Below are 21,670 nucleotides of genomic sequence, written 5' to 3'. Positions count from 1 at the left end.
TCAGCACGGTTGAGGCACAGATTGGCAGAAGTGGATCCGTGCAGTTTTCTCTTGAAACACAGTCTTCTCACTCAACATCATGGCAGGATTCTCCATCCCAAGCCAGACAAACTCCACCTCCAGGAATGGCTCCTTCATAGCTCTAAAATGCTGAAAACTCCTGGTCAGAATGAGTGAAACAGATATAAACAGTAGGAGAGAGACCACCAGAAAGACTTGTCTCTACAAGTGGACCAGATTCTCCAAATGGCTCAAACACAACCATCCTGTGCCTCCCGACACCGCTCCATCCCCATTATATTGGACCACCTCCTAGAACTAAGGGAGTCAGACCGGTCTTTCATTATGGTTAAGGTGCATGCAGCAGCAATAGCAGCCTTTCACAGAAATACCGATGACAATTCTTTCTTTTCAGACCCACTCATGAAGCGATTCCTTACAGGTCTCCAGAATACTTTCCCATCGGTACAGCCTCCAGTTCCCATCTGGGACCTGAATCACATCCTCAGGAGTTTAATCAAACTTCCCTTTGAGCCTCTAGCAACTTGTTCTTGCCTACACCTCTCCATGAAAGTAACTCTTCTGGTAGCCATAACTTCCAGCAGGAGAGTGGGGGAGCTAGCAGCATTAATGGCAGACCCCCCCCATACACAGTATTCTCCAAAGACAGAGTGAGTAACACTTTGTCCTCATCCTAAATTTCTACTGAAAGCCCCATCTCCCTTTCCTATTAACAAACTGATAAACTTACCTGCATTCTTCCCCAAGCCACATGCCAATCCATCCCAAGTGGCATGGCTCACCCTGGATGTTTGCAGAGCACTCACATTCAACATAGATAGAACAAAACCATGGAGACCAGACTCTTCCTGTCCTTTGCTGAACCTTCCAAGGGCCAAGCTGTCTCCTCCCAGAAAATCGCTATGTGGATCTTGTCCTGCACTCACACATGCTACACTATTCACAAGCAACCACCAGATACCATCACCACACACTCCACCAGAGCTGTGGCCTCCCTGACGGCTTTCCTCAAATGTGTGTCTCTGGAGAACATTTGCAAGACAGCCACCTGGTTGTCCAACCATATGTTTGCAAAATATACTTTTACCTCTGCCATGGTTCCATCCATGGCTGTCAGACAAGCCGTGCTAACCTCAGTTACCATGGTAGGGCTCCAAACCCCCCTCCACAATACTACTGCTTGTAGTCACCCTGAGTGGAGCACCCATGGGGACATCACTCAAAGGAGAAAAGAGTTACTCAACCAATGCGGTAACAGGGGTTGTTCGAGATGTGTGTCTCTGTGGGTGCTCCACTTCCCTCCCTCCATCTCCAGTTTTGGAGCCTTCTTGGTCCAGTGGCCAGGGTAGAGAAGGAATGGAGGGGGCCACACTGTGCACACACCTAACAGACATCAATGGCACAAGGAGGCACCACAGCATGCGCACGGTACAATAGGGAACTGCTAGAAAAATCTCCGGTCACTGGTGCGAAGATGCACCAGCACCCAGAGTGGAGCACCCACAAGAACACACATCTCAAAGAACTCCCATTATTGTACAGGGTGAGTAACTCTCTTTTCCATGGCTTCCTGAAGAAACAGGAAGGCCAAATTCTGTGGCTGGGGAATCAGAAGGCTCCGACTAATGCATGGGGAATGTCATCCATATGAGCAATTGTTTCAGGCTCTGTAGAGTCAGGGAGGCATCACTAAGAGTTTACTCTCAGCTCAGATTTACATTCTCTCAGCAACCATAAGAGCTAGAGCCATTTAAAAAACCCAAAGATGTTGGACTGATGTTGTGCAGCAAGAGGCAAATTCTGGGACTGTAGAAAATATACACAGTTACAGCACATGACTGGAAGTGGTAATCTGCAGGTTCATACCCTAGTTTGGGTTGTAATTTGGCTTGTGACCTCAGGCCAGTAATTTAAACTTAAAGTAACATTTACTCAGTTTCCCCATTTGCAAAATAAGGATTAATTACCCTAACTCATATTGGGTTGTTAGACTGATGTCATTAATGGCTGTAAAGTGCTTTATGTTCTTTAGATGAAGGGCATTGTGCCTGTCTTCCTTTTGCTAATGATCATCAAAGCATCTGAGCTATGGAATGCAAATTATTTTACTACATTCACCACTTTCAAATGTAGCTAAGCTTCATTTAGTCTTTCACTAATAATTGTTCAGTGCAAATAAAAATATCCTAAATCTGTAGAAACTTGTTTCAGTTTCAGGTAATTTATACAAATTTCATTTTCTCTGATGTATCAAAATTTTGGAAGTATTTCTGCAAGCATGATTTTTGCTCATGCGACATCATCAGAGATTTTCAAAATCCCACGCACAATCCTCATAGGTATAGGGACACCATTAAGTGAATACATTTCATTTACATGCATCACCAATATGTTGTTGGCAGACTTACCTCTCTGTAGGTTTGAATTAGTTTTTGGAATATTCTGTTAAACATAATACAAGGATTCTTTCCAGGTTGACAGTTCTTTTCCATCTTTCTGATGATCTTCCTTCTCCCACTAAAATCAGAGATTAAACTCTCATAGATTTCTATGAGGTCTATATTAGGTCTGTTTATTAAGATAAGAATTCTGCTACTCTTGGGGAAACTGTGCATCATTTAGATCAAAGGACGCCTTTGACTTCACTGGGTACAGGATAACCACAATTAAAATTTTTATTGATCTTATTTGCAATTATTTCCCCCTACTTCATTATTCTCCTTTGGAAATTCTTCTTAGTCCCATGTTGTTCTCATCATTTTCTGGATGCAGAAGATGGAACACAGCTTACTTTAGACCCCACCAACACTGTTCCAGAGTTACTTATGTCAACTCACAGGGCCATGGCCAAAAAGGATTAGGGATTCGCTTCAAATCAGAGTTGATTAGGGATAGTTGTTTTTATTAATCTCACTACGTCACTACTATTACAGGGTTAATACTGCCAAATGGTTGCACAGCCACTGCAAAGTGACACATCAATAAGCACAGGCAGAGCAATGCATAAAAAAGTAACAGGCACTTAGAAATGCTTACGCCCCTTCAGTCTGCGGGGAGTCACGTTTCTGTCACCTGGCATCAGAGCTGCAGTGGATATGGTTCCAGCTGGGGGAATCCAGGGTGCCCTCCGAGGTCTAGGTCTCTGGTGAGACTCACCGGGCAAAGGACTCCCTACACTAATTATACTACAGTTGTTTACCAGGTGTGCGTGTACTGGCTCAATGTCATTCTTGTCACTCTTATGAGCTGAGACCAAGCTCAAACTTGTTTACCGCTTAGTAGTTTCCCAACTCAAGTGCATGGGTTAAAGCTTGCAGAGTCCCAGGCTATGTACTCCAGGAATGGAAATACATTGCCATCCTAGCATGCTAAGCTGTAGACCCACATATTAGTTTTTATGTGACAACTTGGAAACCTGATTAGGGATAGTGGTTATAGGCACATTTGTTCAGTTTTCCATAGTATTTCCTCTTTTCTTTTGTAATACATTGGGCCAAATTCTTCCCTCGTGTAACAATTTTCTAGTCAAACAACTTAGAGCAGAACTATACTTGCCATTTATTTTAAACACAGCCATAATACAAAGCCATTAAAATCTGTGTTTTGGACCTTTCAGCCCATTAGATTTTCCAGATTCCTAGAAACTACATCACATACTAAGAACTATGGTATATATTAATTTCTTTAAACTATTAGGAATCGAGTTTAAGATTACTTATTACTATGAACTATGCATATAAATTATGCCTGAACAGCAGTAAGCATCCGACTTAATGCTATGTATTGATCTAAACATTGATTTAGTGTGCATGAATGGAAATTGTGCTTGTCCATCATTGATTATGGGGATTTACATATTGTGTCAGATGGTGCCATCTTCTGTGCAGCAGAAACTGTACATTTCATTGTAAAATTATGTTGGAATTGTTTTATTTGGGTGTTTTTTCCATTCATTGCACAATCCAGGAATTGGTTGACTAATATTATTTTGTTTTTTATATGGTAGCCACTACTATAAGGGAAGTTTATGTTTAGAGAGTACTACCAAATAGACCTTTGTTTTATATCAGTTCAAACTAGCAATTCTCTTCCCATTTCAATATGGCAATAGTTAAAGAATTTCTGAAACACATTTTATCCAGAATTGTTTATTATAATCTCCTCCAGATAACGTCCACTTCATCAAATTCTTTTGAGTGCAAAGGGGCTGCTTTGAGGAAGAGTGAAAGGAACTATATCAAAGGTTACACAAACTCTATGCACATGGAAACTACTATCTGCGGGGAGGGGCAGAAAAACAAAATTGGTTGTGATGCTATAGTTCTCATAGCTAGCTTTTTAACTGAGTACAGTGGAAAGTAAATGAAGATGAGGAAGACAGTGAGGTGCTGACAGTCTGAGACACCGGCCTCATTCTGAGACAAGCAACAAAATATCTGAGAGTGACTGGAATTTGGATCTGTCTTGTGCTAGGAAACTAAGATCCATCAAGTGCAAAACTGGAACAACCCTAACCCTTAGACTTACAAAAGACAGAGATGTTTTCATTTATTTAATGTGTTAAATCTGTAACCCACTAAACCTGTATAGTTTCTTCTCCTTTATAATTGCACTATAATAAACTAAGCACTTCTAATTTATGCCATCAAATAATCCACGATGTATGTGAAATATCAACAGCACTATCCTATTCATTCTTTCATATTTAGAGAGTCTGCAGCAAGATATTTGAGCAATTCAGGGCTATCTCCCCTCTTTATTCTATTAAGTCATTTCAATATGCCAGGGTGGTACCATTATGTTGCATAATACACAATAGACTACTTTTTAATGTAAAAGTCCTGTCAAACTTCTATTTCAATGCAGCCATTTTTGTGACAGAGATAAGTAAACAACTTGGAAAATACCAGTAATGTCTGTCTAGCTGATTTATAACATACGTATCGTGAAATGTCTCTGGCTGACTCAAGATATATATTTTTTTAATATGGATCCATTTTAATATTGCATTTTATTCAATGATTGCATTTTATTCTTCCTTTTTAACTAAAATGGCATCACCAATAAACAGTATACAATCTTTTTTTAATTACTGTATTTTTAAAGTCATCCATAAAAGAAGGCATTATTCCCCAAAATCCAAACAATTGACACCTCAGAGTAAACCCCCTGCTAAAACAGGAAATAACTTTCATACCCTGTTATATCATGTAATATAGACAGACATTGGTCAATTGGTAATAAACAGGTAAACATTAGGAAATTAACAAAATCATCTTAAACATGTGATTAAATGTATTTCATTAAATACTGGGCTGATTTCACCAAAACATTTTAAAAGATAATATACAAATACATAGTTGGGAATTATTTATTCATTACAAAAATACAAGTGAATAATTTTTCTCTCATTTGTATGATTTTGGATTTTTTTGGCATCTTGAGACATCTTACCCTAAATGTCTGACTCCAAAACGGAAACCACACAGAGTGGTACATGGTATGTATGTGGAGTTAAGGTACATTGTAAAAGACTAGGATCAGATTTTGTGGCATTTGTATAAATCCAAAGCATACTGATGGAAGTTGTATATTGAGGGCTTATCTTATTCCAATGAAGTCTTTCCATTGCATTCAGTGTGGGATTGATTAGCACCCTGAGACACTCTCTCAGTAAAATTTATCAGCAGGCATGCGTAATACTCCCTTCTGAGCGCAGAACGCCGCACATTTTTGAATTCACAAACACACAAAGCATTTGTGGTGGGGTTTGTTTTTTCATCAGTACAGGGAATATGTGGGTAGTAGAAGAGAGGTGGCTCAGGAATACTCATGTGAGTATGTAGCACGCACAAAAGCAATATGGCACATAAAAGGGGATGATGTCTCTACTGCTTCCTTTCTTAAACCGTGATTTGATTTACTAACAGGTGGTAGAACATCTGAGCTTTCAGAAATTTGAACATGGAAAGATGTAAGCATAATTCAAGCAAGTCCTTGTTTAACGTGCAAGATGCAGTGTCAAGTACAGTATTCCTTTCTCAAGAAGAGAATGAATTGCACAACATGTGTAAGTTCTAGCAGACCATGGCTCTTAAAAAGTACACAGATCTACATTTAGTAATTTAGGGTCAGGACAACTTTTGTCCCCATTATAATTACTACATTTTTTTTACTAGCAATATTCTATTGGGGAAATTCTGTAGGGAAAATACTATATCTCAAATTAGCTTGGTCCTCTGCGGTTGAGAGCAGCACAAAACTTCCTTATGAAATTTGCAGCCAAAGCTTAATATAAACCTAAAATTTGGCCAGACTCTCCACAAATTTTGCAATCCTTCTTCAACTATGTGATAAGTTTTAAGTATGCTTGTGCTGAACAGTGGTTTCGGTTGAAAACATGAAAAACTCAGTGGTTTTAGTGGATTTCACTCTGAGGTAGCACATATATTACATACAAAAATATACAGTATGTGCATAATATATCAAGTGTGTGTATGTGCATCAAAGAAGGGAATGTATGGTAAAGTTTGCTTTTTTAAATAACAGGCAATTATGTGTAGATTGCTTCCATATGGGCCAATGATGTCCAAAAGCAGATCAAACTTATGCAACAATATTTTGGGGGATGCTTCTTAATGCCCTAACAGGCATTATGTTTGTTTTGGTTTGAGCACCAGTCAAAGGCATGATTAACATTTAAAACAAGGGTTACTTATGGGCAGGGAAAGGACATTTGCAGAATCAAAGATCAAATACATTACATCGGATGTTGCACTTTTTTCTGAGTTAACAGCATAAAACTTGCATGAATAATACCTAGCGCTTTATATGTCTGACACATTCTGCCAGTAGTTTTAAGCAATATATAGGTGTACATGTATTTTACTTTACCATTACATTCCTATACCAATTTACAAATGTAGCTTCATTCATTTTAAGTTACAAATCATCTCTTAAAACAGACTCTAAGAAATGTTAACAGAATAACATCATAAAATGTTTTTTTCCGTTAGTTACTTTAAAATTTTAAAATGTGAATGCAAACCGATGTGCTGTGATAAGGGTAATGCAATATCTTAAGGGACTTATAATAAAATATAATTAGTAGGAACTTTATATTCCCTTAATTATTTTAATGTGTGCAAAAGCCCTGGTGATTTATTTTCTGGGATTACTCTGAGTGCAAATATAATTTAACTGATTTTTTTTCATTTCTATTTTTTAATATTAGAAAATAAGGCAAGTCCATTTCTGAAAAAGGTGCTGCACTTCTGGGCTAAACATATCTTCTATACCACTAGATAAACATGTGACAACTATGAAAATTATCAATAATAAAAACATTAAAAATAGCTACAATTTCATATAGACTGAAAAGCTATCAAAAGACAAAGTGACCCAGCAGTAATTTCAGAAAATATTTTTCGACTTCATAAATACAAGCAACCTGTATTTACATAAATTATCTTCTAAACTAGTTTTCCTTTGAAACATACTTTTGTTTTTAACAGATATGTCTATTGAATTATATAAATGTTTCAAATGTGATAAAAGGACTGTGTAGTAAAATAGAAATATCAGATGTTACTTTTTGGATTTTTTTTACTAGGATTTGGTTTTTAAATAAAAAGCAGTCAGCTACTACAGAGCTTTTAAAAAACACAATGCCAGGAAATGAAAAACTCTGTACTTGTAATTATTAGTGATACAGTATAAAGACTCCATTGTGGGTTATTAGGTTAAGTTTACATGTGTTCTATTGATTATTTTCAACTTTTCTGCCTTTTAATCCCTGTAAATGGTTTATCTTAATTTTGAACTTCAAGACATTGTTTCAAAATGTATAAAGTAGAATATATAGCTATTCCAGACCTAATTCTTTATATTTTGGCATTTTACATTGAGCACATTTTCACAATGGTGATTTCAAAACTTCAAAATTTTAAAAAATGTAGACATTGCAATACAAAGTCAGCGTTCACTTATGCAAAATGGAATGTAATTCTTACTACCTCTTACTGAAACACTGGGAGACAATGATATTTTATATTGAAACACACACACTTCTCTAGTTTGTTGCCAGAAGGAAACTAGATACAGTAGTATTATTTTATAGCATACATTTCACTAGGTGTGAGTGATGTTTGTGTTGGAAAATGTAATAGTGCGTAAAAAATCCTGCTCCCTTTTAACTCTATGGGAATTTTTCCATTTGACTTCATTACAAGAAAAGGTATGTATGTTCTCATTGAAGTCAATGTAAGAATTTAGCCCATGCCAGTCAGATAATCTTGAAAGTCTTTTACCCAGCAAAGCATAAAGAAGCTAGTGTATAAAGACTTGGGTTCAAACAGTAGTGCAAAGTTATATTGTCTCCAAATGACTGCACCTCTTTTTCTGTTATTAACAACCAGTGAACAGAAAACAGAGTGCCTATCCTACTTTTCCAACACTGTTTATAACATGGAAAAAAGGTGTCCAATATCCTAAGGGAATAATCATTTCCATAACAACACAACCCACAGGGTGGTAAATCTGAATCAATTGTAGAACGAATATCTATTTTTATACCATTTTTTATTTCGTGGAATGTCCACGGTATGCTGACTTCTATTCATGATGACATAGAAACAATAACCTTTGAATCGGAAGGTTGGTAGAGGTTAAAGTGAATCCCCAGCAAAGCTGCATATTTAGGCTCGAGATGGAAAGGTATTTTTACTGTAGTTTCACATTAAGTGGTGAAATGTAAGCAGTGTCAACTATTAAGTTCACCTGAGGTGCTTGAGTGCAGGGGCTCATATTTAAATTGGAATGAAATGAGCTTCCTCGGAAGGTCAGGCTACTATGACTGTGGTCACTGCTGCATAGGGCTGAAGGGTAAAAAAAAAAAACCCACAAAAATTTTGATTTGCTTATTCTCTAGCTCTAAGATTCAACTCTAAAGGAGAAACAGAGGGAAAACTTAGAAAGAGGAAGTCCTGAATAGCGGCATAATGTAGTTTTCTCTAAAGCTCTAAACAAATGCAAAGGAATTTTAGAATAATTACAATATGATAATTCTTTTTCCTTAAAAATATCTGTAAAGTATATATTTTATAAGTGCATAATTAGAAAATACCTCTTTTTAAATATAGTTAAAAACATATTATGCAATTGATATGGTTTAACTTTGGTACAATCCTATGTTTTTTTGTTTTGTTTTTAGCAAAGATAAGTAGCTATATATCAAACCACTGAAACTGTAGATTTATGATAAATTTAAATACACCAAAATAGCTAAAAATGCATGAAGCTTTAACTTGAAATAAAGATTCAAAGTAACTTGATTGGGGCTATACACTGCTTTCCCATGTTTACAAAAAAAGGTCTCCTATGATGTGTGCAATATCAGCTCATATCTGAATTAATTAATATGCAAATTTATGTTCATTTTTCATGTCCAAATTGGAATCACAAATGAATCATGTCTCCCTTCTTTGACCTGATCTTGTTCTTTGTTGCATTTTTCGGCAAGTTCCTGTTTTCTAATTCAGCTCCATATAAAACATTTTTTAAGAAGTCCCATCTCCCTTCAGATAGTTGTCACCTTAAAAATGGCAAGTAACACATTAGATATAGACACAGAACCTTATAGTTTAACACTGTTTACAAATCTTGACAACTGTGTTACTAATGTACAGTAAGCGGATTTTTTTTTTGCAATAGTTCTTAAAAGTACATTAAAAGTACATCTTTTTTATCTTTTGCTTTGAACTTCACTGGAATTCATTTCTATTTCATTTCTGATCATTGTTTGTATTTGTACATTTTTTCAAATGGGTCTCCATTTTAAAATATAATAATTCTCCAATTCTTTGGCTTCAGAGGAATCATATAGCTGTGATAGCTCCATTGTGGCGAGAACGTGACCTTTCCAAATTTACTCGTCTGTTATCTGTAATAAAAAGAGAGAGAAAAGAACACACCATAAGATTTGAAAAATGGATATTGCAATGTCAAGAGGTTTTCAAACAGTCCTGAAAATCATTTCAAATAAATATGTAAATAAGTAACTAGGAAACTGGATCAGAGACATTTTACATTGCAGCTGCCAGGCTGAGTTCAAGAGTTCTGCAATCAGCAATAAATTACTTACTTGATCAGAGAAGCAGGGTGATAAAAGCATTGGAAGAATCCTGAAGCACATTCCCTTTGGAAATAGCAGATGACAAATAAAATGCGGGGGAAAAGTGTTTTTCTACAAAGAATCTACGTACAGTGACTTTGGAGGAAGGTAATTCCAATTTCCACTTGAGCGTTCAGTACAAATGGGGTGAAAATGCACTTCTCGGACAGGACAAGACACACTCAAAATGTAAGAGTTATAAGACTGCTCACTGTAATTGGGCACATACTTTTGTATAAATAGAACAGTTAAACCTGCCACTTCCTAACACTGATTGTGCAGTGTTAACTTTCCATATGCAATATTACAAAGTAATTATTGCAATGAATAATGAATATGTCCACGACACAGGAAGAAATAATCCTGGGCTAAAGCCAAATGCTTTTAAAGTAAGTTTTAAAAGCCAGGAATGTGACAGAAAACATACTTTTCTTTTTTTGAAACAAGAATGGATTTGTCCTGTGGATTTCTGAGCCAGCTAGTCCAACTGTTATACATACAATTCTTGTTTGACAAAGTGTTCTAGTGAACACCTATGTTGTAGACCAGGAAAGCCACAAATTGGCTGACTGCATAGGGGAGGGAAAGAGTATGGTGTAGATCCCTTGTCCAATCCAATGGAAACTCCTTTGCAACCATACATGCTATATATGGTTCTGGCTTCGTACTATTTTTGTAGCTGTTGTTGGTGTTTTTGCTGCCTTCACCTTCCCCACCTCCATCAATGTATGGTTAAGATAATGCATCTAGGCTATCCCCTCTTGTGAGGGAATAAAACTCACCTGCCAATGATAAGGTCAGCAGTTACTGGAAATTACAGCTCAGTACACTGCTGCCTAAGCAGGAAAAGTCCAGGAAGGGGAATATCGACCCAATAATGTGATATGCTTCTAATACAACAGTGAGCAGTAAAGTATTGAGCAAATGTTTAATACTAGTGGGGAAAGGAGCCCAAGTACTGTCTTCTGTGGAGCTAGTTAGTTGATAGATTTTCCATGTTACTAATTCTAAGTCTACAAAAAAAATCAAGATATTTATGACTGATAGCAACTGTTGATTTCTTTTTATTCACTTTATGGTTTTTGACTCGTTAGAGTTCATTTTTCTCCGCAATGAAGGTAGGAAACATTTTTCCCCAAATGAAAGCACAGATTCTCTTATAATTACATGTCTCCAGGAGCACTGAGGAGCCCTAAAAACCTCAAATTCTAACAGATGGAAACATTGGTTTCCTTTCTGAGATGATCTCAAATCAAGCTCATTTAATTTTTAATCATTAGTCATAACCTGAGTTGGTTTCCTAAGTTATTTACAGCTGCTAACAAGTGGTTGACATTTACTAAGCATGGTAAGGACACAGATTGTAAGTTAGCGAGTTAGGTTGTGGGTGGAGAAAGTTCCAGACATCTACGCATGACAGGGCAATGATCCAGTTTCTCTCACTAGGACATGATCTTGGCACTTAAATGAGATTTTTCTGCAGTGCTTTGAAAAGAGAACTTTCTAGCACCTCTTGCTGATGGGAAGGAAGGTAGGCTGCAAATTATACTCTGCTCATATCTTCATGCCACACTACAAAAGGGATGGATTACTGTGCCTGTATTTTGAGACTGCAAAAATGTGTAGTAGTATAGTTATCTGTCCAGCTGTGATCAAAATTTCCATTTGTTTGTAAGTTTTACACAGGAAATGAAGTACTAGTGTAGTCTTTAAGGTGCCACAGGACTCCTTGTTATTTGTATGAGAGTCCACAGCACACTATCGTTGCTGCCAACAAGAATAATCACCAATCAATCCCTGCACATTGATTTCAGAGGCCTATCCAATTTTAGAGTGAAATCTTACTGTGTTTTGACTCTGGGACGGTAGCACATCATTATAGTTTCTGCTTGCCACTTCCAGAATATCTTTTCAGTTCTTCTGGCTATTAATTCTAATCAATGATCTTCTGTCTTCCTTGGATAGTTGAAGAAATTTTTTGGGGGCAAGCCTGATTATTATTTGATTGAGCCATGCTGCCATTGATGGGTGTGTTCCATATAACTCTCTATTCCTTTGGATCTTGACAATTAACTTCTATAGTTCCCATCCTGAGGACATGGTATGAAGCGGAATCGTCTAGTTGTGTGGTTTTCTTCTCTCTAGTGGCCACAGCCTGCCTATTCTTGTCTGTCTCAAGTGTATAGATGCTGTCACGACTGCTTGTTTCTGGTGGTTACAAACTGCCATTCTTTTCCCTGGCTTCCTCTCTCACTGACTCCTTAAGGGCTAGGCTCCTTTATTCCTTGACTGTGGGGTAGCTTCCTGAATCTGGCTATCTAGCTACTCCATAGCTTTTCTAATTCTCAGTAACAGTTCTACTTGGCTCCTCAATCCAGGAATATTTTCTTTCGGCAGTCACCAAATTGTCATTCATATACAACAAACACTTTCTGGCTTCAGGCAGGAAAGCAAACATCACACATTTACTGCAGGTTGTCTTCACTGTTCCACTGCTGGCCATCTTGAAATCACATATGGAGCTGAACCAGGAATGAAAGTCATTCATGCTCACTCTGAAACGTTCCTGCTAGCTGGCTCTGTATGGCTCAATTTATGTAGCAAGTGACTTTGTATACCTAGTCTTTTGCGGCTTAAGTGACTATCATATCTCACCACCTCTCTCTGAGCAATCAACCACGCAGACTTCAAAAGCGGGGCTGATCAATGTTCTAAGAATCAGAGTCATGGGGCCCTTACTATAGCACCAACAAAATCAGGGGCTCATGGCCCAGCTACACAATCCATACAAAAAGAACAAACAAAAAGTCCAACAACCGACCCCCACATTCCTCACCACTAGTTGTAGCCAGACAGGAACCCCCCTTGTAACATCCATTTTTGCTTGCCTGGAGCATACAGGGCACACAGAACAGAAGGCCCAGGCTGCTGTGACCGTGAATGGCTGTAAACAGAGATACGCCAATTGCTGACCAAGAGGCTGCCAAGGAGTGTCCTTGACTTAACCCATATTGATATGAACACACAGCTGTCCGCGGGGGGAGGAATCTCTCGCCCAGTAAAAAAATGTCTAGTACTCACAATTTAGTTATCTCTCTTGCAAGTGTAAATTGCTTATAAGAACTGGCGCCACAAAACGGACCAGTACAATTCGGCATCTTAGATAAGAAAGAGGATACGGGCCCCCAGGGGTATAAAGATGGGTCCAGCAGCACATTTTCTCTGAGTGTCAATTTACCATCTATCTGCTGGTTGGGTTAGGTGTTTGATCTCCCGAGGTTCCAAGGGGACGCCCACCTCGTATTCGTCTTTCTTAGGAATTGAGAGACCGGCCCTGGCCTGACACGCTGGAGTCGAGAGGCACAGAAAGGGGTAAAAATTGTACCTGAATGTGGTCCTTTGCTTAAGTATATATATACATAGTGTTAGAGCTCTTTAAAGATTAAGCTGTCACTTGGTACAATTATTTCTATTTTCTATCTACCTTTTTCCTGTAATCATTTTTAAGACCTATATATATATATTTGCTAGCATTTAAGAAATAGAGCAATAGCCATTGTAACCATATGATTTATAAGCTTCTTTAATAAACCTGTAACTGTTTAAGCTTTAACCTGACTCCTTCAGTTGCTGTAATAGAACCAAGCACAATTTAAAAGAACTTCAGCCGGTCATAAAGGGACAGACATAGGGAGAGCTTGGGCGTTTGGATCTGTGTCACTCCCAGGTGACAAGATCCGTTGGGGCACCTTTTCAGCCTTTCCTAGGCTGCCCGCTGCAAAGGAACCCCTGTGTTCTAGCAGCTAAAATCTAAGGTGTAATAAGCACTTCCTATATAACGGGGCATCTGTTGGCCTGCTGGCCACCCTCTGCGACAGGACCCCGGTCCTAGCAGTAAAGACACGGACGTTAAACCTTTTCTCGGAAATATACACACACACACTGCCCTGACCGTCGGCTGACACTAGTTCTACTGCTTTTGAGCATAGGATACATAATTATGTCCTCCAAAGCTCTCCTATCAGCAGCTCCTGTTTTCAGCTCATGTTGAAATGGTAATGTTAAAGTTAAAGTAATGATCTGCAAACAAAGAAACTTCTAAAGCCAGAAAAACAAATTCTATATGAACCCTAGTAATATTTGGCCTGGAATGGTTTATGAGCTTATCGATCAAGCAAACAATAACCAAAGTCCAATACAAACCCACCATTGACACAAATGCAGGCATTAAGCCACTTAAACGAAGGACATAGAATAGCTATTACTATAGTGTAGAATGAGAATTTACTATAACGATAAACTTTAAATAAAGGTGTTCACTCCACATCCAGTCTGCAGACAAACACATCAAACCTGGTTCAGTGGAGCATAAGCTTGAAGCTTTCCAGCTCATTCAGCATTGACTGACATTGTACTAAAGCAGGAGATTTCACATTGGAGGCTGCAATATGGACCAGATCGATTAAATAAAGTGTGAATAGCTCAAAAACGTCAAGTAATATAATTACCTGAATAAAATAGCTCCATAGGGCTGTATTCTCCCCTTTGCTTTATAGGAGCCATATTGAACTCTAGGAAAACAAGATCTGTGCATGTATGTAAAGCTATTATTGCACGGAAATCTTTTAAATGAAGGACAAATGTCCACAAAAAGCACAAGGAAAAACCCAAAGGCACAAGACTGCAGCCTTAACTCAGTAGCATCCAACACTGCAGCCAAAAGAAATGTCAACAGCAGGCAAAAATGATGGTGAATGATGACATTTCTGTGTCCATTATTTGCCCAACCCAGTCAACATATCTAGCTGATGAACGAGATTTCTTTATACATACAGAGTTTAGGTCTGCAAGTGGTGGTCAGTAATTATACCAAAATATTTATAATATATGGAGAACTATTGTAACAAGTCACCCAGGAAAAGTGACAAGCTGTAATCACTTAGAGTGTGTCTAAACTATACCCCTCTGTCGGCAGAGGGATGTAAATGCACTTTGAAAGTGCAAATGAAGCGGGGATTTAAATATCCCGTGCTTCATTTGCATAATCGCGTCATGGCACTGTTTCGAACAAGCGCCATTTCAAAACTGAAATCGCCGTTTTTCTGACAACGGGGCGCCTTTTCGAAAGATCCAGTACTCCTCATTTTTTGAGGAGAACAGGATCTTTTGAAAAATTGTGCACAACTGACGGGCACTATTGAATGAAAGGCCCACCAACGGCAGGAGTGGGGGAGAAAAAGAGGGACAACTGCCCCAGGACCCGCTGATTCAAAAGAGCATGGGGTCCCTGGCTGTTGCTCCTGGGCTGGAAGTGGAAAGAGGGGGGCAGATCCAGCCCTGTCCCTTCTACCCCAGGTACCACTCCTTCCAGGAGTGAGAAGCTGGGCCTTCCCCCACTTAGCATAGAGATCCAGCAAGCTGGTTGGCTGCCCTGTATACATATGAATTTTAAAACAATCTCAAAGAAACTTACTAGCTGTGGACCCCTTCTAGTAGTCTTTGGTCCCACAGACAAGCTTATTGTGTATCTGCTTGGTAGCTATAAGAATGACCATTAAAAGCAACACACAAGATGTTATTTGTTTGGCTCTATGGAAATAGGTAGGCTTGATATGCTTAATGTTTGCCTCAGGGCTAGATTTAGGGACAGGTGACCCAGGTTTGGGAAATGCTGGGTTCGGGGTGCTGTTTTTGTTGTTAGTGACAAAGGAGAAAACAGAATGTTTGAAACTAAAGTGTTTCAGGAATTTCGTATGTGGATTCACTTTTTACTAGTCTCCTAGAATGTTCTGGACCTTAGAAGAATCTCATGGAACCTTCCAGACTGACTGAGAAATATATTTTCTTTGAATCTCCTAGAGTGCTGTCAGCCAAGCCCTCATGGGTAGAAATGTGGCAGGGCATCATTAGTGAGATAAGATCAAAATGATCCAGCTGCGATATTGTGACTCTTATTTTATTAAATGTGAAAGTGTACTTTATGTTTTAAGACTTGAAGAGTATAAATACCATAAAAACCCAGCACTGGAGCAATGTGATTAAGCATCTGATTTCAATTAATTCTTCCTTGAAAAATAATAATTTGGCTTTCTGAGATACTACTGAACATAACAGTAATATCCTAGGTTGGTAGAGCTCCTTGGGAAATATGACAATGTCATGCATGAACACTTATTTGGCATAGTTTGTAAAAACACTATGGGCTATTACTGCAGCAAAACAATTAAAAATGAATTGAACAACCTTATGGCAAAGAAGGTGCTTGACAACCTTTTGATGCATCTCAGCAAAGTCAAATATCATGCTGTAATAGTGGACGGCACTCCAAAATTTAGTTACAGATAAAAGATGTCATTCACAGTAAGATTTTCTGACAACAAGGATGGCTGTGTCTAAGTATGGAAACACTTTCCAGTCTCTGGATGACTCTATTGGAAAAGGCCTAGCAGAACTGTTTATAACATTTTGAATGAGAATAAAATAAAGCTTCAGAACTGCCAAGGCCAACGCTATGACAACGGCACGAACACGAAAGGAAGAAACAGTGGTGCCAAGGCAGGGATCCTTGTGCTGAATTCCAGAGCTTCCTTTATGCTTCATGACTGTCATTCCATCAACCTGGTTGTGTCAGATGCAGCATCATCTTTAGATTTAGCAACCCCATCTGGACTATTGCAAATAATATATACATCTTGTTTTCAGCATCAGCCAAGAGTTGGCAGATCCTCATGGACAAAGTTACAAATCTGACTGTGAAACCGCTAAGTGATATTCACTCAAAGAGTTGTGTTGACAGTGTGGTACCAACTGACTGAGGTTTACAACACCGTTATGAAACTGGCACAATTGAGTAATGCTGAAGCTGGAATCGGACATGAAGTGCAAAGACTAGCAAACCAGATCACTGTCTTCAAATTTCTGGTCTAATTTGTGGTTTGGCATGATATGCTGTTCTAAGTTAACTTTGTAAGCAAGGCATTATAAACTCAGTCAATACACAGTACAATCACTACTACTTTGAGAAGAAGCTGCCTTGATTTTGTTGTGGCCTACAGAGACAATGCATTTGAAGATGCCATGACTGCTGCTGAAGAAATGGTGGACAACTTAGGAGCTGAACCTTATTCATTTAAAAAAAAAAGGCAAATTGGTTATGAAGGCAGAGCTGAAGAGCTGGGGAAGCTCACTCAGTGACACTACTTGAGTGTCGAAGAAAGGTTCAGAGAAATGAAGCACAACAAAAAGACCTAGAGATTTCTGTATGATTTAGTAAGACTGCTGAAATACTGGAAAACATTCTTGAACAACTGAACAATCGACCTTCACTGGATGACGACACATGGGGACTATTTGGATATCAATGATAACAACCACAATGTTGAACTGGACGACATCCATCACATTTTGCAACAAGGTAAGCATTCCCCACTCTAAATCATTCATGATACAGAACTGAAGGACACTTTTCCTAATGTGTAGACAGCTCTGTGGATTCTGCTCACACTGACATTTATAGTTGTGAATGGTGAGTAAAGCTTTTTTAAGCTCTGACTCAATGAAATATATCTTTGATCAATGATGGCAAGAAGAGACTGAGTTTGCTATTTCATTGCTTGAAAATGCCACTGGCCAGACTTTAGATCTCTGGGAGACAGTGCTATAGCACATGAGAGCAAAGACATGAAGAGTGAACCAGTCCTTTGAACTGAAGGACCATGCTTAACATTCTAAGGCCGTCCATCATTTACTGAAACACTAATTAATGATAAAAAGCTTCCAAGGGGTAGCAGAGTTAGTCGGTATCTGGAAAAACTTAAAAAACAATGAATAGTCTAACAGCACCTTAAAGACTAACAAAACATGTCGATGGTATCATGAGCTTTCGTAGGATTGTGTCCATGAAAGCTCATGAAACCACCTACATGTTTTGTTAGTCTTTAAGGTGCTGCTAGACTATTGGTTGTTATTTAATGTTGGTTCACCCAATGTTGATGTACAGTTCTGCAGTTCTCTCTCCCTGTGTTTTGTGTTGAGTACCAATACCAGTGTAAAACACTTGTCACAAAATGATTTTATAGCATACAACTATTTAAAAATAAACTGGCAAACTTGGGATTCAGGGGAGGAGGGGGTCAATGTTTTTTCTGCCTTTCATAGCTCTTCATAGGAAGCAGACTAAATAAATTTTAAAAAATTCACAGCAGCTTTATACTATGTAATACATTAATGTATGTGTAAAGACCTAACTAGATCATTCCTTCAAATGAAGTGAACCTGCAATTAAGAGTGTAGGCCCAAATAAAATCTTAGATACCCTGGATAAAATCAGAATGTAACCTTTATTGTGTTATCTTGATGCTTCACTTTATTATAAATAGATGAACTTAGTAAATACAAATCAGAAGTGGAAGGCAATTTTCCCTCTAATCTTTTCCATCCACGTGTGGAATAAAATTGTATATGCACCCAGGCACGTGTGAATGTGCACTACCAGCAGAAACCAAAAAAACTAGTGGTGGGCACTCTGCTGATCAGCTAGGTGACATGTGAATCTCTTCTAAGTGGCTGCACATTGCACAATTTACAAGGAACGCTGCTGAAATGGACCTCCAGAGATCATGAAGTCCATTCTCTTGCTCTCAACAATCTTTTAGATACTTGAAAACTTTTATGTCTCCTCTCAGTCTTTTCTTTTTCAGACTAAACAAACACAATTCTTTCAATCTTCCCTTAAAAGGACATGTTTTCTAGAAGTTTAATCATTTTTGTTGCTCTTCTCTGGACTTTCTCCAACGTGTCCACATCTTTCCTGAAATGTGGCATTGAGAAATGGAAACAGTATTCCAGTTGAGGCCTAATCAGTCAGAGTAGAGTGGAAGAATTACTTCTCATGTCCTGCTTACAATACTCCTAATATCACACTATTGACTCATATTTAGTTTCTGGTCCACTATGACCCCTAGATTTCTTTCCCCAATATTTGTTCTTAGGCAGTGAGTTCTCAATTTGTATATGTGCAATTCATTGTTCCTTTCTTTGCCTTTATCTTTATTGAATTTCAACCTATTTACCTTAGGCCATTTCTCCAGTTTGCTCAGATCATTTTGGATTTTCATCCTGCCCTCCAAAACACTTGCAATCCTTCCCAGCTTGGTACCATCAGCAAAATTGATATATTTACTCTCTCTGTCATTATCTATATCAGGGGTAGGCAAAAAGGCCTCCGTAGGCCAGATCTAGCCCGCCAAGCAATCCAGCCCCAAAGAAGCCCTGCTACTCCTCCTGACCCCAGGTCAATCAGGGCTTGGGGGCAGGAGGAGTGCGTGAAGTCTCCTCCCACCCTGCAAGGGGCTTAGCACTTAATGTCAACCACCAGCTGCTGCTCAGCTGGCAGATGACTCTAAGCAGATGACTGGTGCTCCTTGCAGACCCACTAAATCAAATGCCGGAGATTGACCTCTAGAGTGTCAATCTTCCCAGAGTGTAGATGTGCCTTCAAGAATGGTTATCCAATCAGTTATGCACACACCTAATAGTAACTCCACCTAGACTGTATTTCCCTAGTTTGTTAATGATATTATAAATGTTGTTTTAACTATCAACCTTCTTATCTATCATCTCAGGTTAGTTTTGTGATGGAAATAAATAATATATAGTCAACTCTGTCATTGAGACCTACATCTCATTAAATATAATGCAAAATTACCCATGTATAAAGATGAGAAGAGATGTCCAACTGCCTGTCAGTTTAGTGCCATGAGATGAACGGGGAAAAAGTTTTGAATAATTATTTCTCAGGCAACATATTATAATTATATAACATCCTCTCACTGCACAATGCAATTTCTTTATGTATGAGGAATTACAGATCTGGTAGGGAAAAATATCTTTGATAGGTAGTCTCTTCTTTTCTTAGTGCTCAACAGTAGTTATATGTTATTAAAAGAAAACTCTCAATAGTTGCAATGGATTTATTAATTCAGTAGCTTGTTATCAGCATGAAACTCTGCTGTGTTAGAGGAAAAAAACAAATTATATTTTACAGAACTGCACTACTAAGATTAAATCACTTTTCTGTACTTTCCTTTCTTATCCTCCCTGCCAGGTATTAAAAGTCGATGCTCTCTCTCTTATTATGAACCTCATTTTTTTGCAAACTATCATCTCTAGTAGCAATATAGAGGTTACATGATCAAAAAAACTCAATTATAGCAGCTTTGGTAAGACTGAAACACTTGATAACAGAAAAATCCACGGCATAATAACCTATAGCTTCAAGGAACACAAAACTAAATCTGTATTATCCTATAACGGGTACAGAAGTGTTTACTTTGATATGTCTAATATTAAAGCTAGAAGTGTATAAAACTATTCTCTTGGGCTTTTAATGGATAATATTTGCATATTTAATAAGTTGACATTAATAATTTAATAAGTTAATTCACTGCAGTTGAGTTAAATCTTAGTAATCAGTCAAAGTATCATTCAGAAAAACAATTATTCGGCATTATATTTGAACTGCATAGAAACAGCATCAGTGATCTTCTGTGGGCAAAATGTCAAAGCTCATTAAAAAGATTTTTTTGAAAACAGTTATTGGGTTTGCACATTTCAGATTCTGCATAAGGCTTTCATTTGCTAACTGAGCTTCGATCTTATTTATGTTCTACAACAAATATGATATGCATTTACAAAGCTAAAAGCAGATGCTGAGAACCTATGTGAGACTAGACACTAAATTGAAGCATCAATGAAGTCATGAATTTTATACAGTGGTGGCCCTTAAACAACCCAATTTTAATTGACTGAAGATTATTTTAGTAATCCCTTTATGATTTATTCTACTTAACATAGGGGACAACCTCTCTTTCAACAGTTAAGCTACCTACCTCCTATATCATCAGTTAAGGCAATTGACAAGTTAAGGCCCATATATGTGATAGTATTTTATATTACATTCTGTTAAATAATTCTGTTAAAAATAAGGGTAAGGCTCCAAAAGAAAGAACTCAAAAGTTAGGAAATGCCAAAATTATGGTTGTGTAGACAACCTTAGTCAGTTCCTATGTCCATGTGCATTGTGACTGGAGCCAAGAAATTTTTTTTAAACATATTTCAGCAAAAATTGTAGATTTAGATCAACCAAACCATTTTGTAAATTCATGTTCAATTTGCTGAATTGTTAAAGTTGAAAAAAACAAAAATTTAAAAAATGTTCCATTTGATACTCGGAGTGTTATTAGGTTTCAAAACTCCTTTTCATTTAGAAATGTTCTTCAATTTTCTATAAAAATGTTAAAACTAAATGCTTTGTTTGACCAATACTTTTTTTAAAAAAATTGGCTTGCCAAAACTTAAAAAAAAAAATCCCCAACATTGTTTTTATTTCTCAAAACTGCCAGTAAACTGAAAAAATCAATTCTTCACATAGCTCTAACTGTGATTCAGTCTTTAACATGACCATATTTTCCTCCACAG

General features: G+C 37.8%; 1 protein-coding gene across 1 annotated transcript in view; it reads right to left on the bottom strand.

Annotated features, from left to right (window-relative positions):
• Positions 1-4,859: 4,859 nt before the first annotated feature.
• The window catches only part of DIAPH2 (diaphanous related formin 2), a 778,453-nt gene continuing 761,642 nt past the window's right edge, over positions 4,860-21,670 (bottom strand). The window contains exon 28 of the mRNA XM_089781655.1: positions 4,860-9,961. Within this exon, the coding sequence (XP_089637781.1) occupies positions 9,897-9,961 (65 nt within the window). The 3' untranslated portion in view covers positions 4,860-9,896. The remainder of the gene's footprint in view (positions 9,962-21,670) is intronic.

This window comes from Pelodiscus sinensis, chromosome 13, assembly GCF_052426305.1.
Source record: "Pelodiscus sinensis isolate ZL-2025 chromosome 13, ASM5242630v1, whole genome shotgun sequence".
NCBI classification, from domain to species: Eukaryota; Metazoa; Chordata; order Testudines; family Trionychidae; genus Pelodiscus; species Pelodiscus sinensis.
The sequence above is the reverse complement of the archived record's forward strand: the minus strand, read 5'-3'. Positions and strand labels throughout refer to the sequence as shown.